Source organism: Sinocyclocheilus rhinocerous, unplaced genomic scaffold (genome assembly GCF_001515625.1).
Source record: "Sinocyclocheilus rhinocerous isolate Xijiao unplaced genomic scaffold, SAMN03320098_v1.1 scaffold323, whole genome shotgun sequence".
Classification (NCBI taxonomy): domain Eukaryota; kingdom Metazoa; phylum Chordata; class Actinopteri; order Cypriniformes; family Cyprinidae; genus Sinocyclocheilus; species Sinocyclocheilus rhinocerous.
Window position 1 is genome coordinate 1,234,302 of NW_015643640.1, and position 22,520 is coordinate 1,256,821.

Genomic DNA, 22,520 nt, shown 5'->3' on the forward strand with positions numbered 1-22,520 from the left:
TGCACCACAGACGGAGTGTGTGGAGCTGGCGTTACGTGTGTGGACCTGGCGTTACGTTTGTATGCCCGCCCGGTCTGTTCTGTTCTCGTGCTCCATTTAGGTGTGCTGCATTCTGATTGGTTCGGATAGCATACTGCGGGAGGTCGGGGGAGCGGAAAATCGCGCTATAAAGCGATTTAGAAATCGCGCAAGCTCAAATCGCGATTTTATGACGATTTCGATTAATCACACAGCCCTAGTTCTAACCCAACCACAACCTCGCCTATTTTATTTATTTTAATGATATTCTAATAAGCCGCTTTGTGATATCACAAAGTCCGGAAACCAACGCTGTAGTCCAAATGAGCCGTTCGTTGTAGTTCTTGAAAAGGGATTTTTTAAAAACAAAATATCTCCCTTTGGAGTGGACTTTGAGATTTGTAACTTTCTAGATCTTTTTTATGCCCAAACATACACACTACACACTGACTAAAATTAAAAAAGTGAAAAAGCATAATAGGACCCCTTTAAAACATGAGCTATTTCGTTCGCATTCGTGAAATTTCTACAGTGACTCATTTGGCGCACATCATTCTCTTTCTATGAAACCTGTAAACCGCATTCACTCGAGCATTGCGATTATTTTGCATTTGCTAGAATTCAATCAAATGGATTTTCCAAACTCATTTTTGTGTGTGTTGTCAACACAAAATTCCTTTAGTGTTTAGGCCGGTTTTTTTTTTTTTCTTTGCACTGCAATTGTGATGAGGTCACATGGGCTTTTTATTTATTTATTTATTTAATGTTCTACTCTTGTATCCAGTGCTGTTCACTTGTGATTGGATCATTCTGAGACTGAAGTGAATGAGGCATTGAGATGTTTTTCTTTGGTTTGTAGGCAGGAAGCCAGTCGAACTGCAGCCAGTGTGGCAGAAATCCACAGACATGCAGGAGCTGCAGAGAGATCTCATCCCCCGCTGCACGCACTGGTGAGCAGCAGCTTTTAGTTTTATGTTTTCATTTTAAAAAATTCAGTAATTGTCAATTTTATAATTTTTTTAATATTTTAAATATTTTTCTCCTTTATTTGTGTAGCGCTGTATACAATACTGTTGGGCTGCACAATTAATCGAATTTCTAATCGCGATTACAATTACGGATGCCACAATTACGTAATCGTTCAAAGCGGTAATTAATCGTTTAAAGTCCACTTATGTTATTCTGCACGCTTAAGATGCGTTTTTTTTCTTTCTACAAGGGTTTTTCCCATTATTTTTAATTTTAGTTTTAGTATAACATTATAATACCATTCATATTTTTACTTTTTTATAATTTAAAGAAGATTTATAGTTGACATTTGAGGCTTAATACTATAGAAAAGCAATAAAAGTTTTTCAGTTAGAGTGTTTTCAGCTTGTTTATTTTCATATAAAAATACGGCATGCAATTGCATCAAACAATGGTATAAATCGCAATTACAATTTCAAGGGAACAATCGACAATTATGATTTTTGTCATAATCGTGCAGCCCTACAATACTGATTGTGTCAAAGCAGCTTTACAGTGTCAGGAAAATAGTTTGTCAATAATTCTATAAATTCTGTAAATATTTCTATTTAGCTTTGTTTTTATTGAAGATTTAGTAACTTTACATCAACTTATCATATTTCAGTTATTTGCCTATGCAACATTTGCACTTTTTAGAGCTTTTCTTTTTTTAAGTTTAATATTTATATCTTAAATATTTCATTTCAATTATTTTAGTAGTTTTAAATTTAGTTAATAGCACTGGTGAGCATCTTCTGTCCGCTCATCTCTGATTGTGTTTCTTGTAAGCCTCTGTCTTAGATTTTAATTTCAATTCATGAATGAGATGTGACTGATCTTATCCCATGTGTGTTTCAGTAGGCTGCCTTAAACTCTACTAATGATTTTGTACTTCACTGTGTAGATGGTTGCACACTTTTTCAGAGATGAACTTCATTAAATCAGTTTTTCTTGTTCGTTTTGCAGTCTCTCATGGAAGGAGGCACAAAGAGTTCTGCGCTGGTGCCAAGAAAGGCTCCTACCATGCCCAAACCTCAGTGGCATCCCCCATGGAAACTGTACCGAGTGAGTGCCGCCTCTTTGGCTTCATGTTTAAAGGCCATTGTGACAATAAAGGACCGTTTGCAATGATGGTGTTTCATTGGAAATGATGATGCTCTTCTCAGGTCATCAGTGGTCATCTGGGCTGGGTCAGATCTATAGCAGTGGAGCCTGGAAACCAGTGGTTTGTGACTGGATCAGCAGACAGGACTATAAAGGTGATCTATGTGACTTCAAATGAATCCAAATAAAGCCAAAATGATGATATGGCTTCGTGTGATTGTCATACAATATATATAATTAAACCACAGCCTTTGTGATATAATCACACTAAGCCATTTCAGTAATTATGTGTGTGTTTATGTAATGTATCTTTGCATCTGTTCTGAGTCGCTTATAGCATGTATTTCTGAATGCAGCGTGCAAACCGTCTTCCCAAGCTTGTGAATAAAACCGCTTATGAACCTGCTGTTGTCAACAAAAGACGAGCTTTGGGCTCTCTGCAGTTTTCCACCAAAATAAAAGCTTGATGTTTAACAATTGACATTAGCGCAACCATAAATCTTATTATAATTTTATAATTGTAATGCAAAAAATATTATTCTTAATATTTGTAATTTTAGTGCTGTCAAACGATTAATTGCATCCAAAAAAAGTGTTTGTTTATATTGTGTGTGAACTGTATATTTATTATGTATATATAAATGCACAAACATGCATGTATGTTTTGTTTATATTAAAATACTTATATTTATAATTTATTTATATATATATGTATATGTATATGTGTATGTGTAAATATTTAAAAACATATACATGTGTGTTTGTGTATTTATAGACATCATAAATATACACAGTACACATATATTATGTAAATAAAAACTTTTATTTTGGATGTGATTAATCGCGATTAATCGTTTGACAGCACTAAATTTAATATAAATCAATTTATATATTATTTAATATAATTATGTTTGTGACTCTGGAGCACAAAAGCAGTGTTAAGTCGCTGGGGTATATTTGTAGCAATAGCCAACAATACATTGTATGGGTCAAAATTATAGATTTTTCTTTTATGCCAAAAATCATTAGGATATTACGTAAAGATCATGTTCCATGAAGATATTTAGTACATTTCCTACCGTAAATATATATATAACTTAATTTTGATTAGTAATATGCATTGCTAAGAACTTAATTTGAACAATTTTATTTCAATATTAAAATCAATATTTAGATTTTTTTGCACCCTCAGATTCCAGATTTTCAAATAGTTGTATCTCAGCCAAATATTGTCCTATCCTAACAAACCATACATCAATGGAAAGATTATTTATTCAGCTTTCAGATGATGTATAAATCTCAATTTCGAAAATTTGACCCTTATGACTGGTTTTGTGGTCCAGGGTCACATATGTTAAATATCTTTTCATTTTACAGTGAATTACAATAAGATAATTCTAAGCTTGTGTAGAATATTATGCATCATGACTAGCGTTTGTTCTGTATTGTCAGATCTGGGATCTTGCCAGCGGGAAGCTGAAGTTGTCTCTGACGGGTCACATCAGCACGGTGAGAGGCGTCGCTGTCAGCACACGCAGCCCTTACCTCTTCTCATGCGGCGAGGACAAGCAGGTTAAATGCTGGGATCTAGAGTATAACAAGGTACAGCCTTTAAATACAAACACAAACCATGTGCATTCAGTCTGAGCTTTACTTACAGAAGACTTCCACAGGTTATTAGGCACTATCACGGCCATCTGAGCGCAGTCTACGACATTGACCTCCATCCTACCATTGATGTGCTGGTGACCTGCAGTCGAGACGCCTCCGCCAGAGTAAGACATCATGAGTCCTCACATGTTTTTGCTGGTGATTGATCTTGAACCTACTGTGCAACAGTACTGTCGTATGTTGTGTGTGTGGTAGGTTTGGGACATCAGGTCCAAGGCAAATGTCCACACTCTTTCTGGACACACCAACACAGTGGCTACCGTCAAATGTCAAAGTGCCGAGCCACAGGTGGTTACAGGTGTGTATCCGTCTTATATTTTGCCTTCTAGACAGATTTCTGCTGCAGCTACAGTTTTCGAGGGAATACCTTGTGTTTGCTGTTATGCTCATGTTTGATGTGCTTTATTTTCCTCCTTCAGGAAGTCATGACACCACCATCAGACTCTGGGATCTGGTCGCTGGCAAGACTAGAGCCACTCTGACCAATCACAAGAAGTCTGTCAGAGCACTGGTGCTCCATCCCAGACAGTACGTTGATTTTGAGTGAACACAAAAAAAAAAATCTGTAAGAAACACGATTAACTAATAGGGATGCACCGAATGTTCGGCAACCGAAATTATTTGGCCAAAAAAAGCGAAAAGACAGAATAAATTGTACCAAACAATGACGTGACGCGATCAAATAGCAACCAGCGTAGAGTGAGCGGCGCGCATTCTTTATTATGCAGCACACACGTCAGCAGTGTGGAAGTATTTAAACTGTCTGAGAAAGACGCAAAAATCATTACAAGCACCGACAGCGAGAGACTGTTTAGTACTGCATCGCATGTCTTCGATGAGAAGAGTTGGCTATTTAATTTATGCAATGGTGAAAAAAAATTGGCAAAATACATGGGGAAAAAAACTTTTTTTATTGGCTTCGGCCAATAATTTTCATTTCGGTGCATCCCTATTAACTAATATAGTAGTGAACCTTTAAACAGAGTAGAAACCGAATAAAGTAATTTAAGTTGTGAATTAAGGCCCTATAAAATCCACTTTATTAATGTATATTTATAAATTGCTTTATTTTAGTTTTAGTAACTTCAGTAATTCAAATTAAACTTACTACAGTTAGTTGCCAGGGTATTATTTACATTGAACGTTACATTTTACTACATGATAGTATGTTTTTTTTGTGTGTTTTTTTTCTTCAATTTCATGCATCTGGTTAAACAGAGCTTTTATTTTGGTGCAAGATTTACATGATGTATTTTTAGCCATAATTTGTTTCCCATATGACAGAAATCATAGGTCTCGAATCAAATGAAACAATGTTACAGATTGCCACAGATCTGTTTCAAAGCATTCCTGTCTCTTCATCAAAATCACGTTTCTTGAACAGGTACACCTTTGCCTCTGGCTCTCCAGACAACATCAAGCAGTGGAAATGTCCTGATGGGAACTTCATCCAAAATCTTTCCGGACACAATGCCATTATCAACACGCTGGCTGTCAATTCGGATGGAGTTCTGGTGTCTGGAGGTGAAATGCTCCTTCACACTTTTACGTTGCAAAGCTGGTCCTGCTAAAAATCTGTTGAACAATGTTGAATTTTGTCTCATTCCTGATTCCCTCCCTCATGTCCAATTGACCTATTGGTAAGCCCCTCCCCTCGAACGCAGATGAGCCAATGGCAGTCGAGTATCAGTTGCACGAGGAGCGGAACTCGGACATCTGTAGGCTTCAGCGCCATAGAAAAACATTGGGAGATCCGAAGCTTGCATCGGTTTAATGGTGTTTATGCTTCAAAAATTGAAAAATTATGTGCCTGGGGTACTTGTAACACTAATTCCAGGTATCCTGAGAGGATGGGAAATAGAATTTATTTCCTAAATCCAACCAAAATGGCGCAAAATGTCCCTAAGCATTCACCCCCAATCACAATGAAGACGAAAACGTTCATTTTCTGGTTGTCGTACTCTCATTAAGTTACACTTTTCATCAGCTCAAGCAGAACGTTAATGTAATCTTGTGCTTCAGCAAGGTATCTCTCGCTAAAACTAGTCCATGCTAACGTACAAACCTAAATAGCGAACTGTTCTCGCGTACTGTGCAGTGAAAGTCAAAAACACATAAACGAAGGTCTATATTCGAGTACCTCTCCATATTAATCTGGTTAAATGTAAATTAATTTAATCTTACTCTGCGGTATATGAACGGTGTTGATCCGGGATGTTGTCATTGCGATCGTGACGACCGTAAAATAATTCTCCCGTTTGCATTGTGATCTGTATTTTTACATATTTATTTTAATATCTTTTATATATCCCTCCATGGCATATTTAAGTCCCACTTGAAGGTCCATCTGTGTCCCAAATTTATCAGGTTTTCACTGACAGCTGTCATTGTGTGAGAGTGAGCAACAACGTTTGTTTGTCCGAGTGAGCAACCAATAAACAGTAACTAAGGGGGCGGGGCTTACCGATAGCTCAATTGATGCATCTGTCGTTGACTGTCCTTTTTCTCATCAGCTGATAACGGCACTATTCACATGTGGGACTGGAGGACTGGCTACAACTTCCAGAGGATTCATGCGGCGGTGCAGCCCGGTTCTCTAGACAGCGAGTCTGGGATCTTTGCGTGCGTGTTCGATCAGTCTGAGAGCCGCCTCATAACAGCAGAGGCCGACAAAACCATCAAGGTCTACAAAGAGGACGACACGGCTGTAAGTTATTCGTTGTTGTTCTACTCAAAACTATTAATAATGATGATAAAATGTGTCGATTGTGAAATGTTTATAATTGAAAAGGTTTATCAGATGGAAAAGGATTGCCTTGATGTTCTGCTGCAAATTTTCCAAATTAAGATTTTCTTTAAAACTTGTTTTTTTGTGTTTTTTTCAGACTGAAGAATCCCACCCGGTTAATTGGAAACCTGAGATTCTGAAGAGAAAAAGATTTTAGTTTTTGTATTTTTTTTTTTTCTATTTCAAAGCTTTCATTTTGTTACGTTTTAGCCATCTAAGACCGTTTCTGCTCAAGGCATAAACGACACATCCACAGTTTTAGACTTCAGATCAGATGACGCATTTAGCTTTGCTCTAATCCATTAAAAAAAGCAACACTGCAGATCTATAGATTTCTTGTATACAAGGTTTCTTCCCAGTCCACTCCAAACACCATTTGCAGGTCTGTGTTACCAGGCCAGCTAACTATTCAACTGCAAGATCTCTTACAGTATAATTATAACGGCATTTGATCGATATTGCTGCTCTATCAGAGAGTGTCATTTACATATAAATATTTGCAAATGATGGCTGTCTATGTTACCAGGCCGGCTAACTATTCAACTGCAAGATCTCTTACAGTATAATTATAACGGCATTTGATCGATATTGCTGCTCTATCAGAGAGACAAACAATACAAGTGTCATTTACATATAAATATTTGCAAATGATGGCTGTTCATGTTTGCCAACTTTAAATAAACTGAGCAATTGATGCATTCATACCTTGACATTTTTTGGGGGGGGGCAATTTACAACAAATCCCTATAAATTAGTAATAAAACATAGATTTTATGGTCTAGAAAATTGTGTTTCCCAACATAATTTGTAAAATAAAAAAACGAATTGACATGCTTTCCATCATATTGGACTGATTTTAATGATTTCGTGAAAATCATACGTTTATGATCAGGGAGTACAAGCAAGTTTACAACAGATCATCTACTGTTCTCTTTCACTGAGTATAAGTTGTTTTTTTTATATAATCTGATTGGTTCAAGAATGTACTGTTAATTTGAGTCATATTTGCTACTGTAGAGGTTTGAAAATACACATGTAGACTTTGTTCATTAAAAACAAAAAAAACTAAAATGTGTATGTACTGTGTGGATTGGGTGGATATATGAAGGGAAGCATTGGAATAGTTGATTATGTGCACTGTGGCTGAAGGAATCTGTCAGAAAACCCCCTTTGAATGATAAAAGTGGGTATTTAGCATTACTCATGCATATTTACGCTGCACTACATAGTCTGTCAGTACATAAGGGGAGCTGTGTTTTAGGGTTTCACAACCCTTTAAAATTCAAAGATGAAGCTCCACAGAAATAAGTGCAATTATTTTGAATGTGCATTGCCATGCATCATCTGCTCAAGAATTATAAATGTAATGGGATCTTGGTAAAGAGGTACAAGACAAATTAAGGACAGTAGCATGTTGCTGTGTTCAGAGGACCAAGTGTGTTTTCACGCAGAGCATCACTTCTGACCCGCTGGACTGAGGTTTTGTTTTTCCTTATCTATAATTTAATGATTTGAAGCTTTCTTTACAACACACGTGTAACTTTTTAAATGAAGTTAATATATATTTGATTTCCGTAATAGTTACTTTTTAATAGTTTGTATTTTGAATTGGGATCTCATGGTGCTAAACAATATTTACCTCTAAATTATAAACCATTTATACTTAAAATAAGAAAATAGACACGTTATACAATTTTTCAACAAATTCCGTATCGATGTTAAAAATAGATCAAAGACATTTGATAAATAGTCACATTAATATATATATATATATATAGTTACTTCTAACCGTCTTTTCAGACATAATTACTTTTATTAGGTACCCCAAAAATTCTTTGTATTTTCATATTTTCAATTTCGACCACTAACAATACAACTAGCTATTTTATAAGACCGGTGCTATCAGTTGGTGTAAAGTGTAAGTGATGTAAGATTTATTAGTTTTATATTCATAGGTGGAGGGAGTCACGAGTCGGAAAATAATGGGGACTTGGGGCCACCAAATTAGACAAAAATGTCCCCGCACAATTAAATTACATCTAAAAATGCAAATGAATTGAAGATGTTGCGGAGGGTGAACCAACTCCAGGGTAAAGGCTGTCGCGAATAAAGTAAAAATGAAATGAAAAGTGTTAATTGCGGCATTAAATTTAGATCTGCTCATGTTGCATCATATTTCTTTTTACGCGGTTTTATATCGTTGTGCATTATAACCAATCACACACAATTCTGTTGAGCTTATGAATGCAATGGCCAATCAGAGTTAGTCATCACTGAAACACCAGTGTTTTTTATTTTCAGTTGATTTTCACTGAATTCTGCACTCTCGCGAATTCTCTCATAAACACTGCAGGTTGTACGTGCAATGTAAGTGAGAGGTTCATTTCACTTCACTGATTATAACAATATATCCCAGATATAGATGAGTTTGTTTTTTCTTTATACCATGGTCTGTCTGAATACTCGATTCTGATTGGCTGGCAGGTGTGCATTAAAACCGTTTAATGCACAGCTAGCCGTGCATTATCCTTTACTTAAATATATCATTCTATCACTTGCTCACCAATATATCTTCTGCAGTGAATGGGTGCCGTCAGAATGAGAGTCCAAACAGCTGATGTTGTCCTCTCATCAAAATCCACCCACATTTGGGACTGTTTTCACTTGTAAACAATGTTTAATCTGATATCTGATTCTGATTTAGATGAGAACGTTTTCACTGGAGAAAGCAATATTACGAATAGGCTCGTATTTTAGCAAAGGTTTAAAGTAAAAACGTCTTAGTGCTGGATTTGTTTCAGCTTTTGTCTTCTCCAGATGTTAACTGATGGACTGGAGTGCTGTGGATTACTTGTGGATTATTGTGATGTTTTTATCAGCTGTTTGGACTCTCATTCTGACGGCACCCATTCACTGCAGAGCATCCATTGCTGAGACACTGATGCAATGCTACATTTCTACAAACCTGATGAAGAAACAATCTCATCTCATTAAAGGTGAGTAAATATTCAGCAAAACCATTCCTTAAACTCAATGACAATAAATGTCCACACCTTTTCATTTAAAGATTGATAGCGTTACATGATGGAAAATTGAAAAAAAAAAAAAAAAGACAATCACTTATTGTCGATCTACTTTGTATGTGAATAAAGAAATACATGGGTGAAAATACAATACAAATAAGAAGGCACTTTCCTGAGTTGAAATAGCTGACTCAGTATTTATTGATTGATGCAGCACAGCACAGATGATGAAATCTTCTTACATCAGGGAGCTTGGAGTGCAGCCTGTTCATCTAGAACGACAGTGGGGCAATATTGACTTACTAACCGTGCGGAGGTTAACACACCTACACAATTGTGCTGTGTAACAGGCCAATTAAAAGGCAGGAGACATTCATTCATTTATTTTTATGCACATATTAACATTTGTTTTGTGCCCTTTTTGGACACACTTTATTTTAATGTGTAATTACATAAGTACTGGTTAATACCCATTAACTATCTAGTTACTATAGGTTTTGGGTTAGGGTTCGGGGTTACGCTTTATTTTAAGGTGTCCTTGTTACAGTGTAATTATACATTTATGTACTGAGTAATATTAATTAACTACATGTATTTACTATAGGGTTAGGATTAGGGTTTGGATTGGGGTTACTTGCATGTAATTATGCATAATTAATTGTTATTATAATAGTAAGTACATGTAACGTGTAACACGGACACCTTAAAATAAAGTGTTACCGGTTTGGTTTAGTGTTACTTGCTTGCACTTATGCATAATTTACTCTTATTACTATAGTAATTAAATGTAACTTGTGTAACAAGGACACATTAAAACGAAGCATTACCCATTTTTTTAATGAATGTTCCATCTGTTTTTTTTTTTAACCTTAATTTTAATTGTAATTTTAACCTTACCTACGTTGTTATTTCTCACATATTTAAGTAAAGAGGACTACAGAACACTTTTCATTTACAAAAGACAGAGAATTTTATTCATTCGTTGAGAGTGCGATGTGTTAGACCAGCTGCTGCTGTTTAAATGAGTTGATCAAGTTGTAAAAAATGACCAAAGTGTGACTTGTGTATGAAGCTTTTTCAAAATTAATATGTCTAGAATGGAAAACGCCAGAAACAGACAGATGGATGTTTACACTCGTGAAAATGCCTTGCTCATGTGTTTCACAAAAACAAAACGATAGCTCAGAGAACCACTTTCCTGGCCTCCAGCAACGATTCTGTTGATGGGAATGATCTTCATGGTGGTCTCCTTCAGAGAATACCAGCGACTTTGCCACGTGGCCCAAATAATGCCATTGTCATATCCATTCTGCGAGTCCTTCTCTGTGTACTTGCCACCTGTGAAGACAGAATGCATCAGTAAAGGGATTCCTGCATGTATACTATTGACTTTGCTCCTATAAAGAGGAAAGGCTTTACCCTGGTAGTATTTTCCGTTGAGATGAGCGGCATGGCAGCGGTTCATCCACCAGCCGGTGCCTTCCTGCAAGGCACAGTTTTCATGGAACTTGTCGTTGTCTTTGTCAGGTGTACTGAACTGCATGCCATTGTGAGACGTGTAGAATTTGTCACTGGGATCATCGCCAAAGTCGTGCCCATCAAAGGCATCGCCAGCATCTCCACCAAAGTAATACGCATACGTCAAGCGGTATGCATCGACTTCCGGTCCGACTTTGAAAGTGGCGTAGTCGGCATACCTGAGAGAGCAAGGTAAATTTGAGACAAACACTCCCATTGACTGCTAATGTTCAGCAGCATGTTTGATCTGATTGAAAAGGTCATGCGATGCGACTTGGCAAGAATCGATTTTGGTAGCAGAGCAAAGTCCTGTTTGGCGACTGCAGATAAGGAAAACTTCTGCATGGATGATTCTTGCGCAGGTTTGACTTCAAAACCATTCCTTTAACTCTAAAGGAAAGTGTATAAATGTTAAAATAAGGTGATTTGGGAACTCCACTTGTGAAATTCAAACCTAAAAAGCACAATATAGGGCAGGAATGTGTGTGAGAGTAAGTAAATCAGTTCCCCGTGGTTCATTACTTTTTGTTGCCTTCCCAATCGACCATCTCTATCCTCAGCACATAAGGCACGCTGGACTGAACAGACAGCAGATGCATCTTCTCATTCCCCAGCCAGAACTCTGTTCTGTCGTCTGGTGAGAGATACCCAAAGCCTTCCTTATACTGAATCCAGTTTTTGTTGAAGTCGACGCTGCCATCCCGTCTCTGAAAAACAAACGATTCGTTTTGATCATTAAAGCTGTACACATTTGTAATTGCTTCTACTTGCACCTTTCTGTCCAGGACTCAAACAAGTGTCAAAGGCATGCTAACAAGGACTTTAAAGATCATAGTAAGTATTTAGTCCGCCTCTTGAGGCCAGGAGAGTGAAGTTCACCTGAACAGTCAGCCTCCTTAAACCTCACACACACCTGGGTCACGGCACCAATATTGCTGGCCCTACACCCTTAACATAGTTTGTTGTTCCACGTACCCTCTGAAGGACAGTCCATCCACGTCCAAAGCTGTCTATCTCACAGTAGACCAAGAACGCCTCTGGAGCCCTGGCTGGTTTCACGTAGTAAAGCCCACTGACCTTAGCACCTTTGTTTGCAATGTCCTGACAATCTGGGGAAAAGTGCATGTACTTCAGCCGTCTACGTACCTTATGTACAATCAATTCACTGTGTCAGTTTTCAGTGAGATGTATGAATCTGCTGTTTTTACCTTTGCCTGTGACTGTCTGAATCTCCACAGTGTCTTTGCAGGGCTCTTTGCACATCTGGTCCAGCTGCTGGGACATCTGCTTTAAATCGGTTATTCTTTTCTCGTTAGCCTGTAGGATTGACTGCAGCTGACTGTTGAGGGGGGAATAAAATATTATATAATGGCATTTCATAAACTATTTGGACCATATTTAAGATAAGTGGCATAGAAGAAAAAGTGCTCACTATATTTGATCTTCCTGAGCGAGAATGCTCTTCTCAAATCGTAGTATATCATCGAGCATGCTTGTAGATTTTTTGATGTATGTATCTGACAAAAAGATGGCGGTTATGAACATCAAATGAAGTTTCACAGTTACTTTAAAAATGCGATTTATACATAAAATGACTTGAATATGCCTATTCTATGATATGCATGTTTTACTTTCTGTATGAGTTTTTATTTATGTGTGTTTTGGGAGGGATAAAAATGTCATAGTGATACAACTGTCCTGATATCAAAGAAGCATTCTTAAAAGAATATAAATTATTGGATAGAACAATCTTTATTATTTCTTTCACTTTTTATTAATATTTGAAAAAGGATTTATTTTGTGGTCCTGTGGTGCAACCAACACGTCATGCGGTGCAACCAACTTCCAGAAAATATTATAACAAATTATAATACAATTATATAATTTCCCATAAAACAGGAAATTATATCACAGAGAGGACCACCGCAGATGCTCATCACTGTGTCAAGGTCAGTAAGTCTCGTAAAATATAAGAACATTTCAGGTTGTGAAAAAAGTGTCATGTGGTGCGACTCCCACATGTATGAATAATTAATAATATGTGAAAAATACATAAATAAATAACCTTAAATGGTATTTAAATTTTTTTTAAATAATAAAATGTGTACTCACAGTGTAAGAAAAATATGTATTTTTTCTTCATGCACTAAATTGATGCATTAATCCAGAATCAGCATCTAAAACGCACCTGAGAGCTCATCCGAGACCACTGTAACCTATGTGCATGTGTTACATTAATGATTTTTTTTCAGCCCATAATTAATGATAAATCGTGCTACCTGGTGCTTGTTTTTGTGCTTGTGTTTCTGAGTCCTTTAGGTAGACCACTTTGTCCTGCGCTCCTCTTGTAATGTTGGCGATAGCCTCCAAATCCTGCTCCATTTGATCCAGCTCTCTGTCCATATCAGGCACGTACCTCTGTAGGTAATCAGCAACTCCACATGTGGTTGGGCAGTATATCCCCTGAGGATGAGAGAAAGGAGAGTTAGTGTTAAACCAGTGACTATTAAGCTTCCTGAATACAAATGCATTACTAGAGCAGACAATCTGTACTTACAAACCCATCGTTTGGGTTACAAATGTCTTGCGTTGGTGAATAGTCCCCTCTCATCTGCTTGAGGTGACAAAAGGGAGAAAACAAAATCAGTAAAAGAAATTGGTATTACGATAAAATAACATTTGTATGTCGCTCACCGCTGAGGTTAATGTGGACAGCAGCAGGATGGAGACAGACGCATGCATGAACGAGGCCATATTGGACCTGCAATCTGTCTGGTCCCTCGAGATTGTGAGTTGCTGTTGACTGCTGCGGGATATTTATCCGATCAAGGTCCTGCTCAGAGATAACCGTCCACTAGACAAATAAGAGCTACCACCACCCCTCTCTTACTCAGCGTGTGACTCAGAATGAACCGTAAATGTTGCAGAGATTGGTCAACATGTCCGTCTCAATGCTAACATGGGCAGAGACAATCGAGACCTGAACATTATATTGATTTAATCAGGGGTCTGCCTTCAACCTTTCCCGGGCCGGGAATGTTTTGGTGCTTGTATACTGTAAAAAACTTACCTCCGCAAGGCTTAAGCCTAGTTCCAGACTAAAATGTAAGTCTGAGCTGTTGCAACTGAAAGAAACTTGCACGGACTGATCTTAAAATATGTCAGTGCCCTTGCTTTGTCTCAAGATTTCACACCAGTTATGTTTTTTCTAAAGCATGTTTATAAAAATTACTTGCATGTCCTAATTGAACTATGGCCTAATCTTGGTTTTGCCTAAGCCCTGCCTGTGAAACCAGGCCTTAATGTCATATTTTAAGCATGAACTGTATAGGCCCATATTAATGGCATCGCAAAGCCAGTAAATAATCATTACTGATGACGGAATCATATAATTGTACATTAGTTTTTAATATTAATTTAGTTTAACGAGGGAAGGACATTTAACATTTAGCTGAGCTGAAGCTCATTTAGCTTTGCTTGAAGTTAGATCTTATGTTTCTTCAACTGTATGTTTCTGAGACTAACTAATAATTGACAATAATTGAATACCTCCAGATTAAATTTTGTGTTTTTCTTATAAGCATACTATACAAAGATATAAACAAAGCAAAAAGACAAACGGATCGTTTACCGTGACGCAGCACGGTTCTATTGCTACAGAGCCCGTGGGTCAGTATCCACTCGGTCTGGAGTTAATGATTTCTAACTTTTTTCTCTTCTGATGTTGAGAGAACAAATGTTCCACAAATCTCTAAACGACATGTACACACATGCACAGACAAACAGACACTTCTGCTGACATATCATCTCCACCAGCTGAGTCACTGAGGCAAAAAATAAAGTCTTTCTTCATTTTACTGGTAATGACCAAAATAAAGAAGAGCTATTTAGTAGATAAAGAAAGAAAGAAAGAAAGAAAAAGAAAAACTACTTAATAAACTGGTCCAACCACTGAGGCAAAAATGTATGACTTTCTTCATTTTACTGGTAATATCCAATCAATCAATCAATCAATTTAAAAAAGCTGAAATTAAATAAATTGGTCGTCCATATTTGCATAATATTAATTATCAAGGATTTATTTGCATGAAATATTCCCTACTTAATTAAGCACTTTTGTAACTGTTGTTGATTTTAACAGTTTATTACCATTTTAAACTTTTTGAGTATTTGATGACTGAATGTTTCTACTAAACATTTTAATCACTTTGAATATTAATATTGTTGCTCAATACTTGTCTGTGTTTTCAAAGCTACAAACATCAGTACCAAAGGTGACATAGACTTTGAACATGTCTTTACCAGCTCGACCACAAGGGGACGATGCACATCAAAAGTATCCCATGATACAGATCTCTGTTACAGAGAAGCACATCTGCAGCTGTTCAAGCTAGTATACTTGCTGTACTTGTATACTCAACTCAATGAAATAAATAAATTCGTTTCACTAAACTAAATTGGGGTCATTTCATAACATTATTATTTTTTATGTTAACATTAGAATATAGTAATCAGTTACAATGCATTTTTAAAAAAATGTTTATTATATTATTTTATTAAGCTTGTAAACTGATGAGTAATATGAATGAGAAAGTATGCAAACATAAAAATCTTGTTTCTGAGAAGTCATATAGGTTATTTATTTTTTGTTTGTTTGTTTGTTTACATGTGTCTCCAGGAGCTTTTTATGTGAGAATAACGAAGCTGGTCTTGAGGAACACAAAGGTGTTTGTGTTTGTTTGTTTGCTTTATGAGTCACACATGATCTTTATGAGCTTCGTGTGTGTGTGTGTGTGTGTGTGTGAGCGAGAGAGATAGAGAGAGTGTGTGTGTGTGTGTGTGAGAGAGAGAAAGAGAGAGAGAGAGTGTGTGTGTGTGAGAGAGAGAGAGAAAGAGAGAGAGTGTGTGTCTGTCTGTGTGTGTGTGTGAGAGAGAGAGAGAAAGAGAGAGAGTGTGTGTCTGTCTGTGTGTGTGTGTGAGAGAGAGAGAGAAAGAGAGAGAGTGTGTGTCTGTCTGTGTGTGTGTGTGAGAGAGAGAGAGAAAGAGAGAGAGTGTGTGTCTGTCTGTGTGTGTGTGTGAGAGAGAGAGAGAAAGAGAGAGAGTGTGTGTCTGTCTGTGTGTGTGTGTGAGAGAGAGAGAGAAAGAGAGAGAGTGTGTGTCTGTCTGTGTGTGTGTGTGAGAGAGAGAGAGAAAGAGAGAGAGTGTGTGTCTGTCTGTGTGTGTGTGTGAGAGAGAGAGAGAAAGAGAGAGAGTGTGTGTCTGTCTGTGTGTGTGTGTGAGAGAGAGAGAGAAAGAGAGAGAGTGTGTGTCTGTCTGTGTGTGTGTGTGAGAGAGAGAGAGAAAGAGAGAGAGTGTGTGTCTGTCTGTGTGTGTGTGTGAGAGAGAGAGAGAAAGAGAGAGAGTGTGTGTCTGTCTGTGTGTGTGTGTGAGAGAGAGAGAGAAAGAGAGAGAGTGTGTGTCTGTCTGTGTGTGTGTGTGAGAGAGAGAGAGAAAGAGAGAGAGTGTGTGTCTGTCTGTGTGTGTGTGTGAGAGAGAGAGAGAAAGAGAGAGAGTGTGTGTGTGTGTGTGTGTGTGTGTTGGATTTAGGAGTGGGAGCAGTTATGGTAGACAGAAATGGTAGCTATTTCAGAGCTTTTGCAGAGGGGTGAAAATAAGCTTCAATGTTTGTGTCAATGCAGAATTGAATGATCAGAAGTCGGTTTAATGCAGTGTTCAGACAGGATTCAAATTCTCAGGAGCCCCAGTAGCCTGAAACTATTAAATTTTTCTAAATATCACAACAAAAACCACTGAACATTTGTGCAGGCTACTGTTTTTGACCATCTAATGTTAGAAGAAAGGGTTTCCCCTTTTATTCTTAGAAAATAACACATGCAAGATTATCATTCAAGCTTGTAGCCTACTTAAAAGAGTTGTATATCTGGTAAACTTTCTTTCTTTTTTTGGAAGGACTATGTTTCAATTGAATAATGTTGAGCTGTGCATTGAATGCATTTTACTCCCAAAACACATTTTGCAGCACCGCTGCATGAAGGCTTTGGTCACAGATATCTAGCTGCCGTTTAAAAAGATTAAACTCTTGTAAACAACAAGTGATAAACAAGATTCAGTGAGTCAAGCAAAGGCCAGCTCTGTTTTTCTTCTTCAACTGTGGTAGCAGTGAAGAGTGTCTGAAAGAAGACTGATCTCAGTCTGAAAGCTCTTCATTAGAACAAAACAGATTTTCAGCTTATTAATAAAACTACTGGATTCGGTGTCAGTGAATACAAATCTTAAAATACAAAGATTGCTTAGCGACTGAAATGCAAGCTTGCTTCACTGTGGATTTACAGCTTTGTAGCAGATGAGTTTACTGGGGCAGTGGGTCTAGAGAGAGGTCCACAACAAGGTTTCTTCATTCTGTTTATTAGGTGTATCATGAAGCTCTGACTCTGCCAATAGCGTCATTAAAGTGACCAGGCTGTGACCCGTTTTTATGGCACGAAACCATATTGAACGTGATAACTGACAGATATAAGGCACAGCTGACCTGTGAACTTAAACAACTCTAAACTCTGCCTGAACCTCTCTAAAAACCAGATGGAGAGCTGCTTCCATTTCACAAGTCTCAAGATGCAGCCTGCCAGCTCTCCAGTCTCTTAAACAAAAGATAAGAAATGTCACCACCACTGTAGCGATCACGGGAGGTCATTGCCGTCTGAACTGTACTGAAATGCACACAGAGTCTGAGGTCATTTTGAGGTTATTTAATATAAGGCCTGAACTGAGTAATCCACTGCATACTTTTTCTTTTTGCAAGTAAAGTAATTACTGGTCTGAAGCAACTTTTACTTGATTATCCATACATCATTTTTTTCTTTTTTTAGAAAACCATGCTTAAATGTGAGGCTAAAATCAGGCTTTTGATGAACATTTATTTGTGCATCTCTTGAATATCATCGTATTGCATTGCAATATATGTTTTGCCTCCCATGATAAAAACTACAGAGCATTGATCATAAACACATTTAAATATGATCTTACTAAGACATTATCTGGAAATATAATGATATTAATATGCATTTTAAAATGATCATCTCATTGATTTACATTACAAGCTATCAGAATTTCATCTTACTTTTTGGCCATGTAAATATTATCAGCATATTTTTGGTCAATTTTGGGCTTCTTAATAAATTTGAGGCTTGTTTTTTTTTATTTGAGATATTTTTCTGACTCAATGAAAATGCGTATTGGTCTGGAAATATCAGCAAATTAATATTAAATATTAAAAAAGGAAAGAAACTTGGATCCCTCAAAGTGTTGGCTTGAACGCAAAATCACATATGTGAGCCTGCAGCACAAAGGCAGTGTTAAGTCGCTGGGGTATATTTGTAGCAATAGCCAACAATACATTGTATGGGTCAAAATTATACATTTTTCTTTTATGCCAAAAATCATTAGGATATTAAGTAAAGATCATGTTCCATGAAGATATTTTGTAAATGTCCTACTGTAAATATATCAAAACTTAATTTTTGATTAGTAATATGCATTGCTAAGAACTTCATTTGGACAACTTTAAAGATGATTTTCTCAATATTTAGATTTTTTTGCACCCTCAGATTCCTCAGATAGTTGTCCAATTATTGTCCGACCCTAATAAACCATACATCAATGGAAAGCTTATTTATTCAGCTTTCAGATGATGTACAAATCTCAATTTAAAAAAATTGACACTTAAGACTAGTTTTGTGGTCACTATTGGTCATGCATTGTCATTGTGATGTTTGCAGAACCGTCATGACTTGAGGTGACATGCAAAACCACAGTAACTTAATCAAGTTTTAATTGTATTCACTAATTCAGAAAAATAGCAAGCTGCTTCTAATGCGTCCCATTGGGATTGTTTATGTGCATAAGGTTTATGTGTCCTGTCCATTTGATTTACTGAAGACCTCTACTCCTCTGTCCTCAACTTCAAGGCACTCTGCTCGTCAAGATTCTTTTCGGAATTTTGTAAACAGGGCTGGAAGGCAATAGCAATGAGACAATAATCAATGAATGCACGAAAATGTGAGAGTTAAGTCTAGTGCATTTCTTTCTCAAGAGTAGCCTACTCTTATCTGGCATCCCGTAAATGTGGATTTGTAAGTGAGGAGGTCGCAGCGAGGCCAGAGTAAGTTCACTTCGAGTGTGGTTCTGCAATGACCACCGTTTCACATCTGCCCTTCAGACCTCAGACTGCCTGTTGATCACAGCTGCCAAATATTCAACACAGAATATATGGACTTATTATGGACAATAATTATTTATCTGTTTTCTATGCTACTCAAAATAGGCACTGACAGATTTTTACAAATGAGTAATGCATGGGATTTAGACAGAAGACGACGAATGTGATCATAAACATTTATTTTGATAAAAAATCTCAATTGTGTTGCATCACAATTTTTTTCAGTGATATGTTAACTATTGCACTTAATAGTTATGCTTAATGAAATCTGCTTACATAAAGAGTTATCACAACCAAACGCCTGTAGTAATAACATTGACACATGACCAGCTCTTATCTTAGCTGAACAAAGAAAAACAAAACTGGCTTGTATTCAGTTGTTACAGAAGATACCTTGAGAGATTTATTGGTTCCCTCCCTGTTGTTACCACCTGTCCAGATTTGTAGAAATGTAGCATTGCGTCAGTGTCTCAGCAATGGATGCTCTGCAGTGAATGGGTGCCGTCAGAATGAGAGTCCAAACAGCTGATAAAAACATCACAATAATCCACAGCACTCCAGTCCATCAGTTAACATCTGGAGAAGACAAAAGCTGAAACTAATCCACATCTTAATGATGGATTTGTTTCTTACAAACACGCATCTTTTCACTGATGTGATGTCCAAAAAATGTTAACAAGGAATCAGCTGTGAGCAAGTAATATAATGCTACATTTCTCTTCTCTGTTCTGATGAAGAAACAAACTCATCTACATCTTGGATGGTCTGAGGATGAGTACGCTAATGATGTTTTTTGGGGTAAACTTTCTTTAAGTATTGATTCCGAACTAGATACATTACTTGCTTTTGTAATATAAACTAAATGGAAGGAGGATGGAACAGAAGAATGCCAAGATTTATTGTATATAAGTTCTTGAAAAAAATTATAAAATGCATTCATATAATGAAAGGAATAGACTTTTGTTTTGATCGTTATGGAAAACAACTTTTTGAGATCATCAGACAGTATCTTCTCCTGTTTCCTCTGATTTCATGCACTAGATTGGACTAATGGCTCTAATGATTAAAACAGAAAGAGGATCTGGATGGATCTTGGAACAAAATATTTCAAGATTATCAGATGATAACACGCCGCTGCTAATTAAGGTCACTTCTTCCATCGGCGTTTGCAGAAATCTCAGGAGAAATGCTGAGACGACCAGTGCATGTGAGAACAGCAAGTGGTATTGCTGGAGGATAATCAGCTCCTGCTTCTAATTAAGGGCTAGACTACAAAATCAGTCAAAGTGGACTTGAAAACATGCTTTGAGCAGACGGGGACACGGTTCCAGATAAGCTTCTTCACATGTTTGAAACAGATGTGTATGAAACATATAGTGGCCACAAAATACTGTATATGTTTAGTTCTATAAACACTAAACAATCTAGTTAACAGAGTAGTTAACAAGCACATTTAATGATGTTACCGAGTTCTTGTATATGAATAATTACAATGCACTGTTGTCTGCAGGCAGTTTAAACACATATGAAATGTACATTTATTCTCTATGAACCACCGTTCAAAAGTTTGGGATCTGTAAGATTTTTTATGTTTTTTTAAAAAGTCTCTTATGCTCTTCAAGAGTGTGTTTAGTTTATCAAAAATACAGGAAAAAAATGAAAATTGTAAAATATTATTACAATTTAAAATAACGTTTTTCTAATTTAATATAATTTAAACTGTAATTTATTTCTGTGATGCGCAGCTGTATTTTCAGCATCATTACTGCAGTCTTCAGTGTCACACGATCTTCAGAAATCATTCTAATATGCTGATTTATTATCAATGCTGGAAACAGTTTTTGCTGCTTCATAGTATTTTTTATGTTTATTTATTTATTTAGAATCTGTGATATCTGTGATACTTTTTCCAGGATTCTTTGATGAAAAAAAAAAAAAGTTCAAAAGAACAGCATTTATTAAAAATAGAAATCTTTTCTAACAATATAAGTCTTTATAAAAAATTTATCGCATCCAAAATAAAAGATTTTGTTTAAATAATATATGCATGTGTACTGTGTATATTGATTATGCCTATATAAATACACATACATGCATGTATATATATCAAAGAAAAATGTTTTGTTTATATAATATAACATATTTATATACAATATAAATTACATATGATTATAAATATAATTTTTTTTTTAAATAATATAATTTTTTAAATATATACATGTATGTTTGTGTGTGTGTGTATATATATATATATATATATATAAAGAGTATTTAATTAAATCTAACCTATTATTTAAGATTTCTAACTATTTGATAGCTAATTGCATTCTTTTCTTTCTTCTCCTCCAATAAATGTTATTGTAAAGTGTTACCAATAAGCTTACTGTTTATTTGCGAAAACTGCACAACATTAAGTAATCAAGTGCAGAGCATGAAAGTGGTTTAGTGTGGGAATGAACCGTCCAGCCAATCAGAATCCAGGACACCTCCTCCGCGCTAAAGCACGTGCCACATATAAAATCTCCATCGACTGTGAAGCCTACAAGTCATGAAAATGCTAGACTCGCTGACATTTCTATTTGAGAAGTTCTTTCTTTTCTCAAACTTGAATGTTGTTGAGAGTCAGTGGCAGGAGGAGCCTGTGAGATGCCCGGCGCTCAGGAGAGGAGACCTGCTGCAGGTGCAGCGCACTCTCTTCATTCATTACGGCATCTGTCTGGGCGAGAACAGGGTGGCGCACCTGATGCCTGACATCATGCCCGTCCTCACCAACAACAAACAGCTCATTAAACCAGTCGTCACTAACAAGAGACTCATTTTAGGATGCATTTACAGAAACGCGAGCATACGCGTCGACTCGGTCGAAGACTTCGCGTATGGTGCTCAGATTCTGGTGAACGATATGGATATGAAAGTGAAGTGTCTCGCGCTGGCGAGCGAAGAAGTGGCGAGGAGAGCAGAGCAACTGGTCGGAGACATTCCCTACAGTTTATTATGGAATAACTGCGAGCATTTCGTGACGTATTGCAGGTACGGAACAGCTGTGAGCCAGCAGACAGAGAAGGTGAGTGCTCTTGATCTGGGAAGAAAAAAAACCCGACAAATATTATTTATATCTAGGGTTGCAAAATTTCCGGAAACTTTCCAAAAATCCATGGAATATACAAAAAAAAAA

The 22,520-nt window shown here is 36.8% G+C and overlaps 3 protein-coding genes across 4 annotated transcripts in view; 2 read left to right on the forward strand and 1 right to left on the reverse strand.

The window, feature by feature from the left end:
- The window catches only part of LOC107757621 (pleiotropic regulator 1-like), a 16,660-nt gene extending 9,773 nt beyond the window's left edge, over nucleotides 1-6,887 (forward strand). Inside the window, exons 6-15 of the mRNA XM_016575156.1 lie at nucleotides 878-968; nucleotides 1,993-2,091; nucleotides 2,193-2,285; nucleotides 3,583-3,732; nucleotides 3,804-3,905; nucleotides 3,997-4,099; nucleotides 4,221-4,329; nucleotides 5,186-5,325; nucleotides 6,315-6,508; nucleotides 6,687-6,887. Of these exons, the coding sequence (XP_016430642.1) occupies nucleotides 878-968; nucleotides 1,993-2,091; nucleotides 2,193-2,285; nucleotides 3,583-3,732; nucleotides 3,804-3,905; nucleotides 3,997-4,099; nucleotides 4,221-4,329; nucleotides 5,186-5,325; nucleotides 6,315-6,508; nucleotides 6,687-6,746 (1,141 nt within the window). The 3' untranslated portion in view covers nucleotides 6,747-6,887. The remainder of the gene's footprint in view (nucleotides 1-877; nucleotides 969-1,992; nucleotides 2,092-2,192; nucleotides 2,286-3,582; nucleotides 3,733-3,803; nucleotides 3,906-3,996; nucleotides 4,100-4,220; nucleotides 4,330-5,185; nucleotides 5,326-6,314; nucleotides 6,509-6,686) is intronic.
- A 3,474-nt stretch (nucleotides 6,888-10,361) lies between these two features.
- On the reverse strand, nucleotides 10,362-14,038 carry LOC107757622 (fibrinogen gamma chain-like). Of its 2 annotated transcripts, none has more exons than XM_016575158.1 (9): nucleotides 13,825-14,038; nucleotides 13,688-13,741; nucleotides 13,410-13,593; nucleotides 12,563-12,647; nucleotides 12,339-12,469; nucleotides 12,106-12,239; nucleotides 11,653-11,837; nucleotides 11,032-11,309; nucleotides 10,362-10,950 (listed from the first exon to the last, which is right to left on the reverse strand). In XM_016575158.1, exons 1-9 carry the CDS (start codon nucleotides 13,882-13,884, stop codon nucleotides 10,742-10,744), a joined length of 1,320 nt encoding a protein of 439 aa, XP_016430644.1. In that variant the 5' UTR covers nucleotides 13,885-14,038; the 3' UTR covers nucleotides 10,362-10,741. The 2 variants fall into 2 exon arrangements, with proteins under 2 accessions (XP_016430644.1, XP_016430643.1); XM_016575157.1 differs by having other exon boundaries at nucleotides 13,688-13,744; nucleotides 13,825-14,037.
- A 7,832-nt stretch (nucleotides 14,039-21,870) lies between these two features.
- LOC107757590 (lecithin retinol acyltransferase-like) overlaps nucleotides 21,871-22,520 on the forward strand; it is a 4,731-nt gene continuing 4,081 nt past the window's right edge. Inside the window, exon 1 of the mRNA XM_016575106.1 lies at nucleotides 21,871-22,409. Within this exon, the coding sequence (XP_016430592.1) occupies nucleotides 21,894-22,409 (516 nt within the window). The 5' untranslated portion in view covers nucleotides 21,871-21,893. The remainder of the gene's footprint in view (nucleotides 22,410-22,520) is intronic.